This window comes from Pithys albifrons, chromosome 4, assembly GCF_047495875.1.
Source record: "Pithys albifrons albifrons isolate INPA30051 chromosome 4, PitAlb_v1, whole genome shotgun sequence".
Classification (NCBI taxonomy): domain Eukaryota; kingdom Metazoa; phylum Chordata; class Aves; order Passeriformes; family Thamnophilidae; genus Pithys; species Pithys albifrons.
This window is the reverse complement of record NC_092461.1, coordinates 77,981,965-78,007,587: the sequence shown is the minus strand read 5'-3', so window position 1 is coordinate 78,007,587 and position 25,623 is coordinate 77,981,965. Positions and strand designations below refer to the sequence as shown.

General features: G+C 40.5%; 1 protein-coding gene across 3 annotated transcripts in view; it reads left to right on the top strand.

The window, feature by feature from the left end:
* Window positions 1–24,681, top strand: part of COLEC12 (collectin subfamily member 12) — a 102,385-nt gene extending 77,704 nt beyond the window's left edge. For 2 of the 3 annotated variants that reach the window (XM_071554715.1, XM_071554716.1), the window contains exons 3-10: window positions 3,220–3,342; window positions 9,973–10,071; window positions 12,494–13,540; window positions 14,907–15,395; window positions 16,003–16,139; window positions 16,874–16,983; window positions 18,675–18,820; window positions 20,020–24,681. In XM_071554715.1, the coding sequence (XP_071410816.1) occupies window positions 3,220–3,342; window positions 9,973–10,071; window positions 12,494–13,540; window positions 14,907–15,395; window positions 16,003–16,139; window positions 16,874–16,983; window positions 18,675–18,820; window positions 20,020–20,039 (2,171 nt within the window). In that variant the 3' untranslated portion in view covers window positions 20,040–24,681. The remainder of the gene's footprint in view (window positions 1–3,219; window positions 3,343–9,972; window positions 10,072–12,493; window positions 13,541–14,906; window positions 15,396–16,002; window positions 16,140–16,873; window positions 16,984–18,674; window positions 18,821–20,019) is intronic. The other variant, XR_011697756.1, reaches the window with a different exon arrangement.
* Window positions 24,682–25,623: the final 942 nt, after the last annotated feature.

Genomic DNA, 25,623 nt, shown 5'->3' with positions numbered 1-25,623 from the left:
ATGTGTAAGGTCTTTCCCTGTCCATTCACTCAGCAGCTTTCTAGATGAGATGTATCAGAACAACCTTATTTGAGCATGATCCTTAAGCAGGGCAGTGGGGAAGAGCAACAGGGCAAGCTGAAGTCAAGTGCTGTACTGGGGAGGTTGTGGAGCCCTGATTGTACTGTAATTCATGCCTATACAGAGGGGCTTTTGCCTTTGCTTATAGCCTGAATTATGTAACTGCACAAAAAGACATCATAATGAGTCTTCCAAATGTTTTCTTCAAGGTAGAACTATCTTTGGTATTTTTATAATAATTTTTATATGTTTAGTAAACTAGAAAATCAGCTGTTGCTGGCAGTGGAGTTAAGCACTACATATTTGCAATAAAAAGGAAATTTAATAGCTCTGAAAATGTCCATCTCTAGGTAAAGGAAAACAAAGGAGCTTGTTGGAGCTCCCTGGTTTTTCACTCCAGTCCTAGACCTGGGGCACGTTACATGAGGGTAGTGGGGGTTCAGTGGCAGTCAGATGCAATTTTAGGCTGACAGGCAGAAAGTCCCAGCAAGCAATGCTATACACAGTTCCAGCCCAGCTCAGTTAATGGAATCACTCTAGCCTGTGTGATCACTTTAGTATGCTGTGTTTGTGTTATTGATATCAACAGTGCTGGACTGTTAAAGGATGGAAAGGTCTGGCTTTTGTTGGGGTGCTGTTCTGATGTCAGTTTGAAATAAGCTGAAAGTAAAAGTTTCAAAAAGCCGAAGTGCTGTTTTATTGAACCAGGGATAGAGAAGGCTGAGGCAAGTGAAACTAGATCCTTCTGAAGCATTGGAACATACATGAAGCTTGATGTGAACTGCAATACATCCAGTGACATCAGTGAAGTTTCAGCTCATTACTCTACCCAGGAAGCCAGAGTACAGTGACGGAAAGCAGGTCATGTCACAAAATGAGTAATCTTGATATGAGACAGTTATCAAGTGAAACTTTTCTGTGTGTAATTGCTGTCAAAGGCTTTGTTTTTATAACTGCCTTTCTCTGCATTTTGTACCTCTGCAGTCTATCAGTCTTCCCCGATAAGGATCTAGGCCTGCTTCAATTACATTAAAATAAGGAGGATCAAGCTTTCTGTTGTTATCTGTGTATTTAGAGGGTGAATGTGATGTGAGTTTTGCCCCAAGTTTCTTGTGGTTTCTGATATGTGGGATTTTCAAAGACTTTCCAAAATGAAATCTGAATTTTAAACCCTTCAGGAGAAGAACCTTGCGTTCAGTGCACAGGGGCTCAGTGAGCCCCATTAGTACCAGCTAAGAGCAGCAAAATGGTGCTCCAGACACCGCGAGTTCCACTGTGAAATAATTTCAGTCTCTGAATACCTATTGCAAACCTTTAGAAAACTGCACTTTCTGGCATTTTCAGCAATTAGAGCTTCCTCACTAGCAAACTCTTTGAGACTGTCAACCAAACAAAGCAAGCCAGCCCACACATCAGGATCCATAAGCAAACGCCTACTGAATTATGGGCACTTCACCTTTTGTTTTGTGATGCAGAAGTTACCAGCTTTCCAAATCCAAGTCACCAATAAGTGGGATATGCAATGGCCTGTCTCTGTACCAGCTCCCACCTTTCCCACCTCATAGGCAGGAGAGAAGCCTTTCCTCTCTGGAGTTTCTGTTCTTGGGTTTATCCTTACAAGTCCTTGTCTCATTTTCCCCTAACATTCCTGTTCCTGGAAAAAGAACCAGATGTTCCCAACTGATCTTATGCCTAAACCCCAAGGAAGTGTAATCTATGACATTAACTTTCATCACATGGCAACAGAATGTGATGTCACAGCCGAAAAGTTTAGTAAAAACATGTGATGATGTAATGAGGAAAGTGGGCTGACCTGTGAGAGATGCGTTTCTGCCTTAGCCACAGCTAGTATATGTGCAGGGAGTATGGAGTACTTCTTCAAGTACTTTGGGCTTAATGAAATCAAAATCATTTTCTTTGAGAGAGAAATAGAGTTGACTTAACTCAGTATGTTGGTCACTCATTTTCTGTGAACCAAGGGGAAATGGCCCATGCTTTTCTCTTAAAAAATGAAACATAAAAAACCGCTCTGCGGAAGGTCATGAGTTTCAAAAAGTAAAATCATCTGTGGGTTAGGCCTCAAGGGAAATATAAGTTACTCATAATAAGCTACAGAGCAAGTTTTGATTAGTTAAGTAATCTGGTACACAGAATTTATTAGAGCTCAAAGCTTTCCTGTGGGACTGGCCCAATAGTATACAAAGAAAGTGAAATATCAAAGAAATGCATTTTCTGACAGACACAGAAAGGTACATTAATCCTGCCCTGCTTAATGCACCTTGCTAAGAGGAGGTAAATCCTGACCATTTGTTCCAGCACAGTGGTCCAGTTTTCTGGTTTTTACACATTTGTCTTTCTGGTTAACATTCAATGGTTCCAATGCTCTCAAGCTGTTCCCAAGGAGCACATGGGCACAAGAGGAAAATTGCTTTCCTATTAGACTCAAAGATATCAACCATTCTGCAAAACTGCTCAAATATAAAATAGTGAAGGCCTGTTTTCTTTCATCAGCTTGAGGCTCTTTTTCATAAGCTTGTCCACAAGGGGAAATTCACCGGCATTTTTTTGTGAATGTACTGATGGCTTTATTAGTAAAGCACCCCCAAAAATCAGAAAAAACCTCTGTCTTGTTATGGAAAGAAAGTGTTCTCATGGTAACCATCTGTAGCAATGATTACAAAGCAGGACCAGTACTCCTATCAGGTTTTCACATTTCTATTTTATTTCTAGGTTTTCCTTGGGCCAGAGAATTTATTGTCTCCTATTGCCCCTGTAGGGAGACTGAATGCTAAGAGAGAGCTGCTGCCAGTGTGCTGTCTGACAGAGGAGATGCTAATAAACATCTGATTTCCAAAGCTCACCGTAATCTTGTTAGCACAATCAGAAAAGAGCCCTGTCTCTCAGGAAAGCCACAGGTTTTCCAGTGAAGAAGAACATACTTCTCTTTCCCATGCTAAAATCCCAAAGTGACTGTTCAATGAACTGATAATTTAACCACTGCAAGGGCTATCCTGGCAGCATAGGCAAAAAGGCACCCATATCTCATCTGCTTACATACATAATTTGTACTTTAGGAAACAAAAGAGAACATACAGGGAGATAAGACCAGCAATGTGTTCTTTGCTATTGTTTTAAAAATTTTTACATTTTCTTTTGCAGGTATTCAAGAGGGGAGTCAATGTACCAAGTGTAAAAATAACTGGACACTGAAGTTTTCCATCATCTTACTATACATTTTATGTGTCTTGTTAATAATCACAGTAGCCATTCTGGGATACAAAGGTATGTATGCATTGAGCTCTACATTTCACTTTCAGACAAGCATCCAAGCACATTGTCATGTATTACCTAGTCGGGCAATTTATCACAGTTTAATTTAAATATCAGTACTTGGACAATGTTGGCTTTTTGTATACACATTACAACAAACAATTGTTAAGTTTTGAAAGTACATTAAACACTTGAAAGAAAAGTTAGAACAAAATGACCATTCCTCCACCCCGAAGGAGTGCTGACTGGAAGACTCGAAGCTGTGTAACATGTGCTGGTACTTTGATTTCACTGAGTTGTTTTACATACGTCACACCTTTCCAGAATAAATGTCCCCTTAATGTGAATATATTCAAAATAATGTGAATAGCCAGGAACAAAGTGTAGTATCAATATTGCTTTGAAATATCTGAAAGAACAAAAATTGTCTCAGGACATGCCAATGTATTGACTTATCTACAATAATCATGATGAACAAAGATGCTTAGATGCTTTTAACAGTAATTTCAAAGTTTCTGGTAATTGGGCAACCCAGTAGTGGAGAAAATGTCATTTGTGCAAGTCATTGGTTGGGCACATTGCAAAACATGGCTTAAAATTCCCATAAGTCCTCATTACTAATTAACTGTAGCCCCTTAGACATTCTCAGGAATGTTTCAATGTAAATATCTGCTTGTTGTGCAGTCACAGCTATAATAAGTTAAATAAAAAAGGTGTGAGTTTCTGGTAAGAAAAGAAAGTGAACAACATAATTGTGAGTATTATAACAGGACATCACGGCATGTTGCAGAGAAAACCAAAGTGGCCTTAAACTAGCAGTCTGATTATTACTCTGAGAGTAACTTCAAAACCCCTCCAAGGAGCTGGGTAAATATGCATGTGATTAGCATGCAGTGCGTCCTGTGCCGCCAACAGCTGCACTCATAGCAGAGCTGACATCACCTCTGGTCCTTTGCCAGGGAAAGAAAAGGAAATTGTAGAAAAAGAAAGGGATAAATAATTATTTAAGAGGATTTGGTATAGTTTTGAGTGGGGAAAAAAATGAAAACTATTTGGTTTAGATGGAAGATTTATCCAGGGAGAAGAGACAATGCGAAGGAGAGATAGAGAGATGTAGGTATTCCTGTTTCATGATAAAGCAGACAGAATGTGGCAAATTAACATCAAATGTAAAAAAATGCAGTACATCTATAATCAATTAGACACTCTCCTGAAGCATATATAACTGGTCTCTGGAAGTCAGATTTTGAGGGAAGAATATTTTCCAGGATTCATAAACTTGATCTATGAAGATCATTTGGTCATATGGATTCAGGGAGGCCTTTTGCAGATGTAAATCTGCAGAGATCTGCTTACAGCAGATGTGGATGGGAACCTTCTGGACTGTAACCCAGCCGCTAAGTGACTGGAATTTAGCAGAATTTCCCTCGAGAGTTTTATATAAGGCCGTTGGTTCTGAGGCTTACCAGCAAACTCAGACCTCACTCAGCCTCAGAAACAGCATATCAAGTCAGAGGCACCATTGCTCTGTATCTTGCTTTGGCAAATATTTGTATGTGTGTAGGAAGCAATAGCAATAAGCAAACTGTCCAGAAGATCTCTTTGGGAGATGCAGTTTCTCTTCCTCATTTCAATCCAGTTTTCAAGCTTCTTTCTCCATGGGAGTCTTTAGCATGATCTCTTCCCCAGGCTTTGCTCTCTTTTTGAGGCCACATCTTCACTATGCACATTTCTAACCCTCTGGCTGAGCAGTCATCAGTGCCCACTGGGGATGATTCTTTCTGTCATGGTAGTACCAAGTCACAGCTGTCCAGGGAAAGGAGAAAAGAATTTCCTCTCCCACAAAAAAATGTGGAAAAACTTGCAGGAAGGTGGGTAACACACATCTTGCTCACAGACCTTAAGACATCTTGGTGACCACTGCTCCACTGCTCACCAGCTTCTGACTTCTCCATTTGAATGCCAAGGGAAAGATGCAGAAAGAGGGAAGTCCTGTTTAGTCCAAGGTATCCCTTCTGTAACACCAAGCAGCAGATGCCCATATGTCAGGCATCAATTTTACCCTTTGTAACTGCAGTTTATGAGCTTTGTATTCATGGTGCCTGTGTGCTGATTTGCGGGAAAACATAAGTTAGACAAACCCCAGCCGACAGTACATAGTCAAATTAATTAAAGCAATGTTTTTGATTGTTGAGAAAAAATTAGGCCTTACAGAAAGAACAAAACTCAAAATAAAATTTTGTAGATCTCTTGAACTCTCTGTGTCAGAGTTTGGCTTGTCTTTTTTATTGCAATATTACACTGAAAGAAGGAATTCTGCTGACATCAGAGATTCTTTCCATCTCTCAGTTAAGTTTCCATTAAATTTGCCTCCCACACATATGTTTATAAAGCCCAAAACTACTTTTAAAACTTTCATTTCCTACATCATATTTAGATATCCTTTGTGATTTAAAACATTAAAACTACTAATCAGTGGATTAAATATGGCAGGCAAAAAAGTAACTCAATGGGAGGCAAAGTCAACACAGAACAAACCTCCAAACTGGCAGTAAAAATTACATAGTAAGTAGGAGAAACCTGAAACCAAAACATGAATTAAACATCAGTGTCATGAAGTAATAACAAGATGGGTTTACTATTCTTTTGCTTTGAGAAGACATACTAAATTGTTCAAAACACTAGTAAAGCAATCTGTATTTTTTTACACATAATTTCTTAAATTAAATACAAAATAAATTATAATTTTTATGACACTAGCCAGTGTCAGATTAGCCTATTGAATGTGAATGATCTTCCTGTGACTTGCTCCAGTGAGGGAAGCTAGCATGCTTTCAGCTTGAATTTCTAGTAGTTCTCATTATCTAGTCAGTCTTTGTTTTTAAGTTTCTTGACTAATACCCACCATGACATGTATCTACTTTTCTTATCTTCCAGACATTGTTTTCCTGCCATTACGTAAGGCCAACATATCCTGGTGAAATGGCACATTTTGTCATAGTGGCTTAGATGCAGAAAGTCCTTGTTGTTCTGGTCAGCAAATACTTGAGAATTTGGCTCCCTTTAGAGAATGTTCACATTTTCCAGTGTGACGTTGTCAGAAAGTGTGAAGACAATGCTGAGAATTAGGGTGAAGTTAACCAAAAGCAAGTTCGAGGCATAGACAACTTCACCTTTTTGAGAGCAGCAGACTGTTGGGAGCAGAGGAGTGGCCTTTGTAAGGGATATTACAGCTGATTAGTCTGCCTGGTTTGCCTTTTTCTGGAGAAGTTGGGAAGTGGCTGTTCAAGCCTGGGGTACTCCCAAGAGGTTGACTTTCACTTCTGAGAGTGTTCCAGAAGCCCACCTACAATTGCAGGCTCCGTTCAGTGATGGTGTTGGGAGCTACTACTGGGGAAGGAAAGACATTTCCAGTAATAGGACATAGGTCCATATGACCTCTTTTGACATCAAGAGCAACCAAACCAACATTGGGTCATGGCTCTCTATTCATTCTCTAGAGTTCGTCCTTTCCACTCACAGGGCAGTAGCAAGAAAGTAAGTAAGCTACAACTTGCTTGGGGAACAGCTTAGGGCAGGGGATCAAGTTTTGTTTGGACACAGAGGCTAAGATCCCACCCCAGTATAAAGCAAATACATGCATTGGTTTAACTATGGGATGGCAGCTTTGTCCTTGTGCTAACCCTGCAGTTGACATTTGCAGAGACCTCTTCTGTTTCTGCTGCTGGAGCTGAGTGGTTTGAACTTGGCTCTGTCTTGCCCTTTGAGGGGAAACAGATTTAAAATAAAGGAAATGGCTTGCCTAATCTAGCTAATTCTGCACTTCACATCACTTATTCTGGGTAAGTTATTTTCAGTATAGGGTCAAACAGACAAAAATCAATACCTTGGGTATTCAAAAGCAGCCTTCTCTTTCCATCCTCTCCAAATGAGCATCTTCCAGCTAAGTTGGGTCAGGCCTCCGGATCACTGCTGTCTGGAATCCAGTTACATACTAGAATTAAAAGCTATTACTTTCTCTAGAAGAGAAGCTGCTTTCTCTGAAAGAGAAAGACCTTTGAACAGTGCTCATTAATGATCTTTCATGGCCTTCCCCACATATGGCCAATCAACACCAATATCAGTAAGGCTTCTGATTAAAGCTCTGCTTCATTGAATTTTTGGGGTGGTCCCACAAAAACTGTTCATAGTTACAAAGCTACTTACTTCTTTTTAGTGTGGTAGGGTTTTTTTTTAATCTTTGGGCAATGACAGTAACAGATGCATATGTAATTCTGTTTAGCCTCATCTAACTTCCAGACAACTACTTATTGATAGGATTTCTACTATTTTCATTTGCTTTGGACTCTTCAGGGTAATATTTTAACCCAAGTTTCTAGATTTCATTCAACCTTGAAAACATACATGTTAGAGGACAGTATAAAATCTCAGTTTTAAAAAATTCAGATCTGAAGTACAAACTGGCATTCATTTGAACAGCAAAAGGAAGAAACTACATTTTCCTTTAATTACTAACACTATATATTCACTTGCCAGCTCCAAGTGTGTTGTGTAACTGGAGAAAACAGTTGAATGTTACACTAAATCTAAATTAACAAGATCCATGGGTGATGTGACATTGCTAGTCAAGGCACAGGTTCAGGAGAAATATTTGAATTAGGCCTGCTTTTTAAATCCAGGTGATTTCATGAGGTCCCCTTTAAGTGCCCAGAGTGAGTCATATCCTTTACAGTGACTATCTGGAAACAAAGCAGAACACCACAGACTGAACAAGGAGCTGCCTAGAGCCAGAAGGAAAAGCCAGATATGGTACTCCCACTCACTGCATGCAATGCATAGGTGTACACAAGCATCAGTGGAGTGTCAAAAGTAACCGAAGGACCTTTGGTAATATGGGCTCCAGCCCGAAAGACAGCTGGGCAGGACAAACAGAATCACCTCTGGCTTCATTTAGGGAAAATGGCATACAGCGTTTTGACAACTTTAATGGGCAGAAGAACCAGTGAAAAATTAGTGCTAAAATGCCTTCTAAAGCAAAGGGTATTGAGCAACTGTCTCTCTGAAAAAGCAAAGCCATTATGTATCCTGGGTCTGGTGTTTAGCAAGCAGTCTGTCATCATCTCACAGAAAGCCACACTGACTGACTTTGCACGCACAGTAGATTCTCTGTTTTACTGGCTCGTTAGCAGTTTAAAAAGGAGCAGACAGGTAATTCACCAAAGGGTGTCTGCTATCTCTGCAAAGCCTGAGACTTTTTCTCTGTTGTATGTCCATTCACCTCAGTGCCATTGCATCACAGATAGTCTGCTTTTTCTCCTGTTGGTTTTGGGGAAGCAGTAAAAAACCTGTTGTGTAACTGTGGTACCCAGAATCAGAAAAACAAAGGCAAAAGTTAATAAAGAAGGAGCACTTGGTGGCCTACACTTTAAAGGTCTAGGATTCATGTAGTTGCTCAGCAGCAGCAAAATATCCTTAAATTGCACTTCTAGTAAAAACACAAATCTTTACATAGCAATAACTTCTATGAGCCTATTTCCTAGCTGCAGATCATATCACAGACAGAAAGAGTTTCTAATACCCCTTAACCCCACACAGTTTTACAGAACCTTGAGACATGGGGTACACCTTATTTCTTCTGTTTGAAAGATGGAGCTGGCACAATAACTGATGTAGCCTCTCCCAGGATTGTTTCAGACCCATTCTGCTCCCACTGTAGCAAAAGGTCTTAGTAGTCTCATGATGAGAAGCAAACTCTGCCTCTGGTTGTGGCTTGAATGCAAAAGGCTATTAGACAAGGTTTGTGTGAAAGTTGTAGGCTACCTCTAACCTTGCAAGCGTTTCACATTTTTGCCACTGGAAGCCACCCAGTGCTCTTTATTAGTTGCTCTGCTTTTTTCATTCCCATGTCAATTCCACCAAATAATCAAATGTCTCAGAGACAAGAAAATTACTTGGACATTACAAAATAAAGAGCACATCAGCTATAAATCTGCACTTGCTGAAATGACCATCCTTTCAATCTTGATGAAGCTAAACGGTTTCAAGATCGTTTTGAGTGATCTGTACCATTATCAAGATGTTTAAAATCCCCAAAACATTTAGTAATTGCATCTTCAAACTGAAATCTCAGTCCTAAGTTTGCTATCCAGATGGCAACTTTTAATTATTAAAAGGCACAAGAAAGAAAAGTCTTTTTAAGGAGAAATGGCTCATAGCAAAATAAAAGGGAGTCTTCTTTCACGGGTCTGAGGCTTTAGCAATCAGTCTGCCTTTGCCACACAGCACTGTGCTTGAAGCATGGAAATATTGTTAAAGAAAAGGACTTCGTTCATGAGCAAAACCCACAAAAATGGATTTCCTCATTCAGGAGAGAAATTGCTCATGGGCAAAAATTGTGTTTAGGGACTGTTGGTAGACTGAAAAGCTGGGAAAATTTTGGATCTCACCAGCAAATAGGAGCTCGTTCTTCGAAATTCCACAGCCAACAGCAGAGAAGCAAAGAAATTCTAAAGTGTTTTCTTTTTTTGTTGTTTGTTTGTTTGATGGTAGTGGTGGGGGGGTTTATTTGCTTTATTGTTTACTAGACTTTCTTCATTATTTCACTTTTCTTCTTTCCTTAACATACTGTTCTCTTTCCCCTAGTTGTAGAAAAAATGGACAATGTGACAGGTGGCCTGGAAACATCCCACAGAAGATACACAGAAAAGCTTACAGAAGTGGAGAGTGATCTGAAGAAATTAGGTAATCTACACACAAGCAAATCTCCTTTGTATTATGGCTCAGGGCTGTTCTCCTCGCAGACAGCAGCAGGAAATTTGTCTGAAAAATCCTGCCCATGACAAGATACAGCATTTCTATTCCCATTTCTCAAGTACTTGCAAAAGCACTTAAAAATAGTTCAGATCAGCTCTACTTAGGACAGCATTTTAAGCATACTTCAAAATTTACAGTTCTCACTGAAGTCACTTTGAAAGTATTTATAGTTACATAAACAGACACTTAAAGGTTGTCCTAGGAGAGAATCTTCTCTGAGGTGAAGATGTGAAACATGGCAGAAGCTGTTCCACAGCACAAACAGTTCTACATGAAATGAAAATGTCACCCAGTTATCTTGATGATGTTTTAGCAATTAAGACACAAAACTGAAGGCCAGTTTAAGAGGTGTACAAATAATCAGCTGTTCAAAATTCTTACATCTGAGGCAAGTTGATTACTTCTATAAACTGTTTCATGATCATTACAGGGAATAAAGGACACAAGGTTGTTATGGGTTCAGGTCTCCCAAATGCTATCAAAGTTCTCAATTTACAGGAAGATGGAAAAATATCATGGATAAAGATTCTACACTCTAAGTGTTCATGTTTACCTTTCTTCCTATACATGTACACATACATGAATGTGCTTCTTGGAATAAATTTTGTTTAGCTTCACAAACCATATATTGAGATGTGTATTTTTAGGAAAAATTACTCACTTGCAGTTTGATTATAAATTTTTACAACTTTTTCCCGGCAAAAAAAGAGCTGGCTTCTAAAGTATTTGTATGCTGCATTTAGTTCAAAGACATGGGGTAATTCAGTGATACATTCTTTTACTGACACATAAACAGAAGTAAATGTTACACCTTAAAGCACGTGTGACCTTTTGGGTTATATTTGGGTTAATTTATTACCCTGATTCATTTTTCACAAATTGGAGAACCTTTGATTCATTCATGCCCACACATTTTTGCACACTGCTGGATGGCCAGTGAGATGCTCAGGACTATCAGTTCCCATTTAAGTGGACTTGCCATGGAGGAAGTTAGGAAAGTTCTGGAGCACCTTTTGTAAGGGACATGTAAGAGAGCTGATGTAGGGGCAGAAGGATAACAGTGTGTGGTGAATGGAAGCCAGGCCTTCAGGGATTAGCTGTATGAGGACCTGGCAGTTGTCACAGCTATGTGAGAACACAATATAATTTGAGCTATAGCCAAGAGGTTACGGTAAAGTCAGAGCTGAAAAGATCCTGGACAAGTGTCAGGGAGAGGAACTGTGCTCAGGAAGATGTCCATCCACAAAAGACTCCATAAACACTTCAGGCTGAGGTCTCACAAGCCACCACCAATTGTTTGCCATCATGACTCATTCAAACACACCAGACAAAAGCTCCATACACAGCTGTATTCACTGCTTTACTTTATGAAAACCATACTGCTCTCTCTTGGAGTCATCTGAAATGATAGACTTCAGACTGCATAATTCATAAATACAGCTACACTGACGACAAAAATATATGGACTGTGAGTAGGAGAGTGCAGTGATTAAGGTCAAGAAAGGAAGTCTGCCCTGAAAGCAAATGTTGACTGCTTATTTCCTTGTCTTCTAAGTCCTGGCTGATAGGCTGTGCAGCCTCAGATGCTTTATCATACTCACACAAGCTTCCAGAAGTATTCTGAAGGGCAGTGTAAGCAAGAGCAGAGATAGTCCTCAAAGATTAATGGTTTTGCCTTCCTCAAACTCAGAACATGAGGAAACAATAATGGCAAAATAAATGTCATTAAAAGCAATAGTAATGTATTAGAGAGAAAGCCAGAAATACCTTGTATCCTGACATATTTGAAGTAGCCTGCTGGCAAGCTTTTGTCTCTAACCCAGATTGTTTTAAAGCAAGTATTAGAACCTTTTTAAAACTAAATCCAAGATTCCAAAAAAATGGCACTGTAGCTACTTAATCACAGAAAATTTTCCCCTGCAAAGAAGGAAGAAAATATGAACAGCTAAAATAAATTCCTGAGCTCTCAGAAAAATCCAGTTGTAACTTCAAAACATACACTTACTGATACCTGTTTAATGTTTTGAATTGTGTTTGCCATTCAGTTTTCCTTCAGAATACAACATTATTTGACTACATATACTCCTCAGTTTCTAACAGTAGTTTTTCCTATGTATGATGAGAGAATCACTGTTCTGTTGTCCTCAGCAAGGCAAAGGTCTTCATCAATTCCTCTTTACATTTTTTCTATGTCTAGTGGCAGAACTTTGCTTAGTAGTTTCTCTTTTGTGGAAAAGAGGTTCTATTGAACAGTTTGGCAATCTGACTGTACCTAAAATTCACTGTGCTGTTTTATATTGTTTTAAAAAAAACTTCTCCTAAAGCCTTTCAATTTTTTAATTTACAACAGATGACCAAACTGGACAAAAAGCCTTGAATACTAACACTGAACTGTCCAGCTTCAGATCTGACATTCTGGCTCTTCGCCAGCAGCTTCATGACATTGCAGAAAAAACTACAAGAAACAAAGATACACTGGAGAAGTTGCAAGAGTCTGGAAATGTATTAGATGATAGACAGAGCCAAATGAAAAGTGCCTTAGACAGTAACTCTTTCATGATCATCAGTGTCAATAAGACTCTTCAGTCATATACTGGCTATATCAACAATCTTCAACAAGACACAAGTAATATCCAAACAAGCCTGCAAAACCAAGTGCATTCTCATAATGTAGTCATCATGAACCTGAACAACTTAAACCAGACTCAAATACAGCAAAGAAATCTCATCAGTGTCCTGCAGAAGTCAATGGAAGATACAAGCTTGGCTATTCTAAGAATCAAGAATGACTTTCAAAATCTGCAGCAGGTTGTCCTTCAAGCCCGGAAGGACACCGACTGGCTGAAGGAGAAAGTGCAAAATTTACAGGCTTTGGCCGCCAACAATTCAGCATTGGCAAAAGCTAACAATGATACACTTGAAGACATAAACAATCAGCTCAGCTCCTTCAGTGGGCAAATGGAGAACATCACCACAATTGCCCAAGCCAACGAACAAAATCTAAAAGATCTCCAGGAACAGCATAAGGAGTATGAAAACAGAACTGCTGCCAAATTCAGCCAACTAGAAGAAAGGTTCCAGGTCTTTGAAACTGATATAGTCAACATCATTAGCAACATCAGCTACACTGCCCATAATCTGCGGACACTGACTAGCAATCTCAATGAGGTCAGGACAACTTGTACAGACACCTTAAGTAAACATTCAGATGAGCTGATTTTTATGAACAGCACACTAGCCAACATTCGCATAGACTCCGCATCTCTCAAGGTGCAACAGGATTTGATGAGATCAAGGTTAGATGTTGAAGTTGCCAATTTGTCGGTAATCATGGAAGAAATGAAGCTGGTGGATTCCAAACATGGCCAGCTCATCAAGAACTTCACTATCCTGCAAGGTACACAGCTTCCCTAATGATGGCTATAATGGTCTGTGCTGAATTCCTGCTTTCATTACTTCTTTAGTTCTGTGGGAGTTAGTGCATGCAGGTACAGAGTCCTGGGGTTTTCCATTATCTAATCCTACACTTTGGAAATGTACAGTTAGCTTGAATTTTCCTTACTAATTTTTCTATGCCTTCTTTACATAGCTAAAATGAGGAGGTTAGGAAAGAATGTTCTGACTTAGCAAAATTTTATTCTCTCTGACTGACTGACTGGATCTGCTTTTGATTTAGTTTCTAAAATAAGAGAGTAAAGGTGTGGAACCCCAAGAAACCAATCCCTGCTAAGGAGGAAACGGCTAAAAAATATACATTGGACTATTCCCAGAAAGGTCCACCCTTACTGAAAAACAAGTTACTACTTCACTTTAAGCCAGTTGTTAGTCTGCCAGAAAACATCCTACTTTGCTTAGTTTTTAATTTTGGGTTGTTTTATTTTCTCCAGAAATAAATGGCATCAGGTTTCTCCCAGCCAAGTATTATCCCAAATGAAAAGAACACTCATATTTCCAACCTGATGTGAACCAGTCAGGCCTAAAACTCTAATCACAAATATAAATCCAGTGTTCCAAATAAGCTAAGGCTGAAATAGAGCCAAGATTACATGTCAGTAACCTTAACCATTCTCATTTCAACCAGGCCTAAATGATTTCAGTTTGGGAATTTATCTCTGGAGGAGTTTAAATTACATAGATTGGTGAGGGGAGTTGGGAAGGTATTGACAAAGGATTTGCTTAGCCATGCTCAGAATCCAAAACTATTTTGTTGTTTATTGCTGTCACAGTATTGCCATTTACTGTGGTGGCTTATTGTTCTCTGTCCTGTTACAGCTGGACAGTTGGCAACTTCTGGCCTTTCCCACAGTTGGCCTATTGCTCACTATACGTTGTTTTATCTCTGACATCCCATTATTGACAGCGCAGCAAACACAGGGTCAGGAGAAAAAGTCATGAGGTCTAAGAGCAGAGAGATGAAACTAGAAGGAAGAGGGAGGGTGGCAGAGGGAGGAAGCAGGACCATCAACACGCAGGACCATGAGCATCAATACCACAGGGTGTGTCCTGCAGGGACCAACACCTTGGCTGCTCACCTGGGGCACAGGATCCTGTATCTCATGGGGCGGAAGAAAGAGCAGCAGTATACAGCACCTGGGAAGCAGATGTGCTCTCACAAGCACTGGGGGAAGCCACTCCTACCCTGCTTTCTGCATTGTCAAATATCCAGTGTCGCTGGTCTGAGATGTATTAAACAAGGGCGTGGTGTGGGATTTTTGTTCTGTGTTCTGTGCATATCCCCACTTTGAATGCTTACATTGTTTCAGGCCCTCCTGGTCCAAGGGGACCCAAAGGTGATAGAGGACCTCAGGGTCCTCTTGGCCCCGCTGGCCTAAAAGGACAAAAAGGAGAGAAAGGAGAGCCCGGACCACCAGGACCTGCAGGTGAGAAGGGTCCACCTGGGCCAGCTGGGCCACCAGGAGAAAAAGGAGGGAAAGGTTCAAGAGGATCACCTGGCTCTAAAGGTCAGAGAGGCTCTCCTGGCAAGACGGGTCTGCCTGGACCAAGTGGAGACCCAGGGCCGCCAGGCCCACAAGGCAAGGATGGGCCACCTGGGCCTCAGGGCCCACCAGGATTTCAAGGCCTGCAAGGAACTGTGGGAGAGCCAGGAGTGCCAGGACCTCGAGGACTACCGGGACTGCCTGGAGTCCCTGGGCTGCCCGGTCCAAAGGGGCCACCTGGCCCACCAGGGCCACCAGGTCCAGGGATGCCAATGGCACTGCAGAGTGAACCCACGTCAGTACCCGAGGCAAATGGTAAGAGACCAACACACACACACCTTCCACTGACTCACAAGTGCGTGTAGCAGTCGGCACTCACCGCTTAGTTACTGCCTCAAATAACCTTACCTGTTTAGCCTAAATCCCTGGGATTTCAGAGGATCATCACGGAATCACAGAATGGTCTGAGCAAGAGGGAACCTTAAAGACTATCTACTTCCAACCCCTTTGCCATGTACAAGGACACCTTCCACTAGATCAGGTTGCTCAAAGCCCCATTCAACTTGGCCTTCAACATTTCCAGGGATGGGGCATCCACAGCTCCTCTGGGCACAAAGAGCCCTGTTGAGTGAAGCCATACCTGTTAGTCTTCTTTCTGATGACCTGAAACTGATGTAAGTTAAAGTTTAGGGCTAAAGAAAAGGTGGCAATATGATGAGTAATAAATAATTCCCTTGGCCACACAGTTTAGATTTGATTTTACAGAATCAGGATCCTAGTAAGTAGATTCCCAAACTGTTTCTAAGTACTTTAGGTAGCAGTATGCTGTAGATGCATATGTGTTCCTCCACTCATTGTTGGCCCTATTATTGGCCCGTTTAGTTACCAATAACAGGCTTAACACAAAAAATTCACATCACAGGTTGTTCTCCTCATTGGAAGAACTATACGGAAAAGTGCTACTACTTTTCAATTGAAAGAGAAATTTTTGAAGAGGCCAAGTTATTCTGTGAAGAGAAAGCATCACGCTTGGTTATCATCAACAACAAAGAGGAGCAGGTAATTATCATCTCTTTCTGTTGTTTAACATGTGGAAACCACAAGGTAAGTGGGAAGCTGAGAGCATCATGAATTCATATAGTGAGGTAAACACAGCGATTGACTTATTAGCATTTTGTCCCCCTTCTTTCTGATCAGCAGCTTCTGCATGTGCAGAAGAGCAGTGTGGGCAGAGCTGGTGCTGACCCTGAAGGTGGTGGGCAGAGCAGTCAGAGAGACTGCTGAGAATTGTAGAAGTTTTGTACTTTTAAAGATGGAATCCATTGTGCCTTGCATATTATCAAAAATGTATTTTTTGCATCAGTGAGTGTAATTTAATTTTAAATTGTCTGATTCAGTACATGGAGCCTAAGACTCCTGTGACCCAAAAATATTTTTAATCTGACTATAAATTTAACTTTACTTTTAATACTATTCAACATAGCACTGGGGATGCCAAGATACAACTGCTTATTCTTTGTGATATTTTTTTCAATTCGTGTCTATAAGACATTAGGTGTGACTTTATGTCAACCTAATTTTCCTGCTTAGCTCTCTCTCCCTCACAGGCAAACACTGCAATGGATTCTAGTTAGGGCGAGGGATCACAAGGCCAACTTCTGAAATGTATCTTTAGCTTAGAAAAATTTCTCAGGGCCTTCCTATTCTGACAAGAAGATGATCATAAAACCAGTGTAGCTTATTGGCTCCAAAGCTGGTTGTCCCTTTTATAAACTAAGATCTTTCTTTCACAGCAATGGATAAAAAGGCAGATTTTTGGGAAAGGCAGCTTCTGGATTGGACTAACGGATTCAGAGAAGGAAAATGAATGGAGATGGCTGGATGGATCCTTACCAGTTTACACGTATGTAAATAAAAAACAATGCTACCACTCTTGCTGACACTTCTAAAAGTAGCATCTAGAAATTATCCAACGGATCCAGATGGTTGTAGATGACAATGATTTAATTTATTACTGAGGGTACTGCTGAACTTTTTTTTTTCTCTCTCCCTTCTCCATGCACAAGGCTTTCTTTCCTTGCCAGAAAAAAACCCAAATGTTGAATGAAAGAATCACATAACTACACAGCGCTGTGTTTCTTGCCAAAATGTTTGCTCCTGACTTTTATTACAAAGTTGAGATGGAAAGCACAGACAGTTTTACTATCTTGGTTTGAATTTTCCCTATTTGCATTACAGCTGGCTATAAATAGAGTACTCATTGTGATAAAAAATGACCAGTCTTCAGATAAAGCCCGAATCCGAGTGAAAAGCATTAAACATAAGGAAAATGCGTTAAAAGAGGGTGTCTATGCTTTGGCTAGCTGAGAACTGAATTGGCAACTCTCCAGGAGTCCTAGGGCTACACCTAATTTGTCCTAAATGGAACAGATTGCAACCACCCAAAGTTTTAACACTGAGGAGTAGACGAAAGAGTTTATAGAGCTGAGCATGCTGTGCTTCAGGAAAACAGGCTGCAGTCAGTCAGATGTTACGAAATGATTAGCTGTGATCTCATTGGCGTTCATTTAGATGAAAAACATGGAAAAAGTCAGATGCATTTCAAATGAGCCATAATATTTTCCTCTTTTTCTCTCTCCCCCTTTTCATCTTTCTCATTATGGCAGCACTGTGGCTGATTCCCACTTCAGGCACTGCTTTTAATAGGTTTCCACTACACTACGGGTTTAGGTGCTCTGTTGTAACCTCAGAGCTGTCAGTTACAGATTTTCAGAGTATTTCATTACTTCTGGAAAGCTGTGTGTCCTCCCCAGTGCCTGGTTGGATGCTCTGTGTCAGGCAGGCATGTTTTTTAGCTGAGCATGGACTGTGGCAGCCAGCAACCACAATCTCCTTCAACAACCTGTTTCTTCAGGAAAATGGAGCTTTTATGTCCTCAGGTTGGAAGCATTTTTCACTCCTTAAAGAAAAACAGGATGAGGAAACACTTGCTGCAAGAGTTTTTACATGCTGCATTCAGCTTCACCATCAAAGCCAATGATCTCAAAAGATGCCTGTATATATATACTATGCACATTCCTTATAAGTCAGAAAAATTCCCTTCCCATCTGAGCATGCGTCCCTCAAACATGTGCACCTTTGCTGTTCCTCACAAGGTGCCCACCTTGATGCAGTTAGAGGGCTGAGCACCTTTGCAGTGAGCAAGGGCAGGGTGATGCCATCTTGGCGGTACCTGTGAGCCCATGGGCTCTTCTCAGTCCCAGCTGCTGGCAGGAAGGCAGTGTGCAGGTTTTGCAGGAGCAACGCACATGGAGCATGCAGCACTTGCACTGTGTGTGCATGTATATTCTGAAACTAAAATAAAGTTCTTCAGTCTAAATTTAGGTCTCTGAGTTTTGGCAGCCTGAGGCCGAATAGATTCCCTTCTCTGTAATACATCTGTTTTCCATTTTCAGCAAGAGTCATGTATTGTTTGTTTCAATGTGTATTTCCCGTTCAGAAGAGAACTCATGATGTTTTTGTTAATTTCTTGTGGTGAAAAACTGCCATGTGTACTGTGTTGTGCAATCACATCTCCTGCTTTTTGGTTGAAAGAAACTGGAAAACTGGGCAGCCTGATAATTGGAGTCACGGGCACGGGCCAGGGGAAGATTGTGCTGGGCTGATCTATGCTGGGCTCTGGAATGATTTCTACTGTGAAGATGTTAACAATTTCATTTGTGAAAAAGACATGGACAAAGGTAAGCACAGCACTTGGTTTGATTATTTTGCCCTACCCATAGTAAAAGTCCCACAGCTAGAGGTGAGAAGATCTAGGCTAAATGCGAGGACAGTGCTTTGTTGAGGAAGAGGGGGAATCACATGGGGAGCACTTCTCAGATCCAGCCCAACATGCACTTTTCTAATACTCTGCATGTGCTGGATTTATTGCACTTGGGAGAAGCAGCCTTGAAGCTAACCATAGCCATGGCATGCTATGACCATCTTGACCCTCTCCTGAAGACTTTAAACATGCCTAAAATTTTAGACATCATTTGGCACATGCTCCAGACCCTAGGCACACTGGAAGCTGTTTTTATGTGTTCAATGGCCACACAATAGGGAAAGCTGGACTTGGGATTGCTCAGGCACTAGCCTTCAAAACCCAAGAAGACTCTGATTTGAGAGTTTGTGCAACAGAAAGCACTTGGTGACTACTAAGGAGGTCTTAAAATTCCCACCACTACCAGCAGATGTCCCATAGGACTGAGAAGCTGGGCCACAGACCATAAGCAACTCGTGTCTTTCAGCTGGAGTGAAGGACTCATAAATAGCCAATGTGGCCCAGAGTCGTTCAGGTGATTGCCACAGAGCGTGTCTCTTTGTTGATGCAGTCATTTCTGCTAGAGCAGAGGACAGGTGGTTCACATGGCTGCTTACAGCCCAGCCCCATCATCACAGAACTAGGTGGTGTTTGTGTCCAAGGTGGGGCTCTGTCTGAAACATTATCTCCAGCATACAACGTGTTTAAACATTGTTTTGTCAAGGGTGTCTGGCTGCTCCAATTGGAAACTTGTCAGCTGAATTTCAGTGAAGGCAGACAGAAATGTCAGCTAGATCCAAAGTTGTATCTCATCCACAGAAATGCCCCCTGAACCAACACAAAACAAAGTGCTGAACAAGCTTTGTGCGTGTATAACTCTGTCTAGCTGTCCAGAGTGAAGGACTGTGTGTAAATAATAATGAAATTTACCCTGGTTTTTCTACATACATTTGTTATTTTAAGAAAACTTCATGGTTTACAAATATTTATCCTCCAGGACATCCAGGATCTGAATATGAGTCTGCTTAAATTTTTTACATACCTTGATCTCTGTTGGTTTTGGTTTTGTAAATTTGGTTAATCTTCACAGGCTTTTTAAAGGATTTTTTTCTCTTGTTGTGTTCTCTCATATTCTAGGGCAAATATTTGGAGTGTAATAGGCTATGGCTTTACAGATACCTACGTATTATGGTAATCTGCGTAAAGAAAATCCTTGGAGACAGCAGCATTGACTTCCGTAATTAAATATTAAAAAAAAAAAAAGGAAAAAAGCAAGCACTGAAAACTGGTTTAAAAGCGTAAAGGAATTCAACAGCAACTCTTCTCCAGCATCCTGCAATTATTCAAGGCCTTTTAACCCACAGCATCAGGAAACACTGTTGGACTAATTCTGTTACAGATTTTCTTCCCAACCAGCAACCACGTACATAAGCAACTTGTGTCTTCTGAGAAAAGACATTCTATCAATCTGAGTAAGACTGTTGGCCACTCCTAGAAAAACATATAAAGCAACTGTGTAAACAGTTGTTTCATTTGCTAAAAATCCCAAATGTAGGAAAATTATACAGATACACGAATATATAGATTTTATATAAATATATATATATAGTCCAACTCTTATCAATAATATGGAATATACTTTTAAGAGCTTTTAAAACTTTGTATTTTTGTACAAAATATTTGCTTTTTACAATTGTTCTCTTTTTTACTGACTTTTTTTACAAATATAGTGCACAGGGGCCAAAGAAAACCATAAAGGTACTAATAATTCATTAAGGTTTGCTGTCAGGCCTAGCTCAGCCGTAGAGAAATACTTTTCCAGTTAGAAATATTTGTAATTTCCCAGATGATTTGTTCTGGTTAAATAACTTTTAAAGCAGATTCTAGATAGTTTTTCCTTACTATATGCAGTCTAGTCTGTGTGTGTAACAGTTAAATTGACTAAGGACTAGATACTCATAGCTCTGATCACAGCCACTGTTCCATTGGGGTACTATGCAAAGACCATGTTAATAAAAGCTTTTCCTTCCTTCCTTTCTTCCTTCCCTCCTTCTTTCCTTCCTTCCTTCCTTCCTACCTTCCTTCCTTCCTCTTCTGCCTGCCTGCTTGCCTGACATCCTGCCATCCTACATTTTTCCACTCATGAGAAAATGACACAGAAGTAAACCACCAACTTTTAAGAATAATTTTGAAATGTTTTCATTCCTTCTCCCTTCATGTAAGGAATCCTACCCCAATACTACACATACTTCAGGCCTAGCCCAGATGATAAGACTTTGTGAAAGGAGAAACAAAGAAGCAGCACACACTGAAATATGTTTGTTTTTAAGACAGTTTTCAAGATTTGGTAAGAAGAACATGCCATACTCAGAAATGTCTAATAAACTTGCACATCTCCAAAGTGGTTTGTAAACTGATCTCTCTGTTTTCTGGGACTAGTACTTCTCTCCCACAGTAAAAAATAAAATATGCTGCAAAACAAAAGGAGATGATATCATTACCCAGCCAGTTTCCTCAACAGTCCCATGAGCTGTTGTCTAGGCAGCAGTGTTGCTTATCAGGAATTTTAAAAATTAGCAGTTAAATTCATTAGCAGAAACTCTTGTATTTGTTCCCAGTTGTTATACTCTTTGCATGGCCACATGCTATATGATGAAGGAAGTTGTTTTGGTTTCTTGGGAAGGAGAGCTGTTTTTCCATTGCCTCCTGACCTGCTGTTTACCTTGGCTGAATGTAGATAAGTTTGTTGAAATACTCCAGCTCTGTTGGAAAGAGACAAGATTTTGTACTTCAGATTTTCAAATATTGCTCCTAAGACCAAGCAATCAAGGACTGCTGCTTCCCTACATCTCACACTCTCTCTAGTGTTTTAAATTTTAATTATGATTTTCTTTAAAAATACACAAAATACTACTTTTGGGAATCTGCCCTGTGGGTACAAATTAGATATCAGACAGGAACAACACAAAAATTGCATATGCTTAATTAAAAGTGAGAGATCTATGTATTACAGCTACAGAAACCATTCCATCTTGGAGGCAGGACATTTTTTCAGACAGTCTGGATTTCCTGAGACTTTTCTTTTGGATTTTTCATTAGGTTTTGAATATAAATTGATTCTGCCATACACTCTGTCGTGCTGTACCTAGGAGTTGGGTGTAAATACATTCGGTACTGTTTACATAGGTATTTACACAGTGTTTGTGGAGATAATGGTAAATGGCTAATTTTGGATAATGAGTTACAAAAGTATTATTTTGTGTGCCCAGAGAGCCTCACAAACCTTGGTGAGCAGGGCCTTGCAAAGGCACACTGAAGTGGAAGCACTGCTACCTTTGTTTTAAATGTTGGCTTATTTAGGTGAAATAACCCCTTTTTGAGCATCTGCCACATTAAATGAGATTCTTCCTGCTTTTTACTGATATCATAGATTTCTGTTACAAAAAAAATTTAATGGGAAACCCTGTTTAAGACATTCTTCCTGCTTTTTACTGATATCATAGATTTCTGTTACAAAAAAAAGTTAATGGGAAACCCTGTTTAAGCCAGAGCTGTACTGCTTCCTTGCCCCAATTGCATCCTTTGTGTCCTTCAGCAATAGCAGTGATGGTACATACCAAGATAAGATGATCCAAGAGTCATCGAGTGTCCTCCAGCCAGAGGAGTAAAGTGCTAAGGACACTGAGAAATGAAACGTGACTGGCCTTACACCTCTGTTCACGCATTTGCATCAAAGACTGCAGTTGTTAGGCAAAGCTGGCTGGAGAGGGATGCTGCCATTGTGTGCCTGGTGTGTCCAGTCATCCTTAAAAATGGCCTGAGCACCCAGGTGCACTGAGACAGACCATGCTTTTGACCCAATATTCCTGCAGGAGGGAATCAGAGGTGTCAAATGGCAACAAATATTGAAATCACTAAGAGGCTCAAGGGAGTGTTAAGACAGCTCAGGAACCTGCCACAGAAAGGACAGGTTGGCAGGGATGCAAGCAGGACACCACAATGGGCCAAGAAGTTGACATGAAAGTCAGAGCTGCCACTCTTTAATGGGAAAACATTCCCGTTACATCTGTTTTCTGTATGGTTTGAGTGATAACACAGGTTGTATGGAAAGTTTTAAGTGACAGAAAATTATTCTGTCCCAGCTCAAGTTTTGGCTTTCTTTCTTATGCAAGAGTACTGCAATTTGTCATACTGAGCACACATTCCCATCATCATTTTTCTTGTTTTACATCAAATTAAATGCAAGTTTGTATAACCTGGCAAGCACTGCAACTGTTGGAAGAAAGGGAGGAAAAGGCAGAGAGGGTGCAACGTCATTGTGATTTACATTCAGTGCTGGATTTCTTAATGTTATTTCTGACTCATTTCATTAATTTATTTGGAAAGACCTTCAGCTGATTAGAGCTTACAAATCTCAAACTCTCATTCTCTTTAAAGGCTATAATAACACCTGCAAATGTTCCAATAAAGGAATGACTAAGCAGAGACATGGATGTTGTTTACTCTGTGGATGTGTGTATACCCAAGAGGTACATAGAGATGAGAGAGATGTGGAGCCAGAAGCATTCATAAGTATTAAAAATCAAACTGATGAAAATTATTTCCATTAAAACCTTCCTTTTCACTTACACCATCCTAGTTCTAAGCATGATTGTGGCTATCTTATCCCTTAACTGCATTTTTGTGCTTTGTTCTCGCAGCATTCGGGTGCTAGAAACGTGGTCTTAAAGGTAAAGCTGAAAAAGACCTTTAAGAAGAGCTGAAGAAGCAAGATCTCCCTTTGCTGTTTACTGTCCTAGCACACAAAGCACCTCAGATGGGCCCTCAAGTGAAGGATGTCTCGATTAGAGAAGGATCAGTCCACACATTAGCCATTATGGTGTCTACATTAAATTGGCTGTTTATAATGGCTAATCTGATTTTGCTATTCCTCTCTCACTCAGATGGCTAACCTCCTCTTTTAATGTTCTGTGCCTGGCAAATAGCTTCTCTGGTTTTAGCAAGTAGCAGGAACTGGTGTCTGATCCCTGGCAAGGCAAGGAGCTGGTCGGAGGGCAGCCACTGGCTGTCAGAGGAAAGTGCTGTGGAGGGAGTGGGGTAAAGGTGGCTGAGCTGACTCACATGTGAGAAAACAAAACCACTTTTCCCCAGTGCAACTTCCTTGCTTAAAAGCATAGCTCACACAGCTGTAGGATCCAGAGGGAACCAAGTGTCTCCAGCCCCAGCCTCCAGATTTGCTTTGTTTGTCCCCCCTCACTTCTGCAGGTGTCCCTGTGCACTCTGGAGAGGTTTGCTCCTCCGGGAACACCCTGCACCCCTGGAGCAGGCTCTGCACTGTCGCTGCAGCTCTCAGGACTCACACAGGTGAGAGGCTGGCACTGGGACAGCTGCCCATGCCTGGCACTCCCTCCCACTAGGACATTCCAGTCTCCCCAGGGCTTGGGAAAAAGCAGGAGGAGGAGGAGATTCCCAGTGCTTACCCACACTCACTCAGAGGTACTTTGGACATCTAGAGATGGGAAAGTATAATGTGTTATGTACAAAACCCTTGTTCCCCAGAAACCAGGCCATCCTAAAACCAGAGCCTATTTGTTCATTCACCATCTCGATCTCATTTTTTCCATGCTGTTTAGGGAAAAGAAAAAAAAAAAACGTGAAGCTTGGCTAAAAAAAATTTTAAAAGTTCTCATGTGTTTTCTTTCATAGGATGGAATACGTTTGTTTTTTTCTGTCCATCTGGCTCAGAGATGAAGAAAAACATTCTTTGATTTCTTTTTCAAAATAAACTCAGTGTAACACTCCCAACTTTGTGTGGAGATTTTTTTTTTCAGATGAGAACAATAAAAGCAAATTACTAGGCAAATAATGCTCTTTTTAGAGAAGATCTTGCATGCCATGAGGATTTTCTTACCCAGAAAATTTCCCAGAGGCATGTAAGTATTGCCAGCCCCATTTTGATATTGGAGGAAAAAGAAGATTTTCAAGAATAGGTTTCATTTTAATTTCTCAGTTTGGGTGATTTTGTGTACTGGGGACATGATTTTGAGAAGGGACTTTTTCCAATGAAACTGACATTGTCACTGAGCAAATTAGTTTTTGTACTGTGTTAGGCTGAGCTGGCAAAATGCCAATTGCCTGACACAGAGAAACCCCCACAACCCTGGGGGAAAAAAAACTAGAACACTTAAAATAGCAAGCTTCTTATATTTTGCTTAGAAGAGAGAAAATTAAAAAGTAAACTACAATATAACACACACCTACACAAGTTAGATATAACAACAATCCTCTACCTCCCACCAAAACCAGATCCCATCACTCTGGATCCATAAAGCACCCCAAAAGACACTCAGCAAGGCAAAGAAAGAGACAATTAAATGTTTACTTCCCCGAACTAAAGCAAAATGCAGCAGGACAGCAGCAGTGTGTCCTGTCTCTACCTCAGCCGTGATGAGAACTGAGAGAACTCCTTCTGCTCTACTGTATTTATACTTGAGGTGACATCAGAACCAGAACATGGTATGGAATATCATTGGCCAGTGGAAGTCAGCTGGCCTGACCCAGCTCAAGTCAACTGATAATCTAAGGCATACTCTGAAACTAAAGCCTAAATTTAGGCCTAGCTAAACCCATAACACATACACCTCAGTGAGGGGAGAGAACTTTTCAAGACTAAATTAAACAGAACAGTGTCTCCCACTTCACCATGCATATGCAAGCTGGCCATTTCTGTTGCTGTTATGG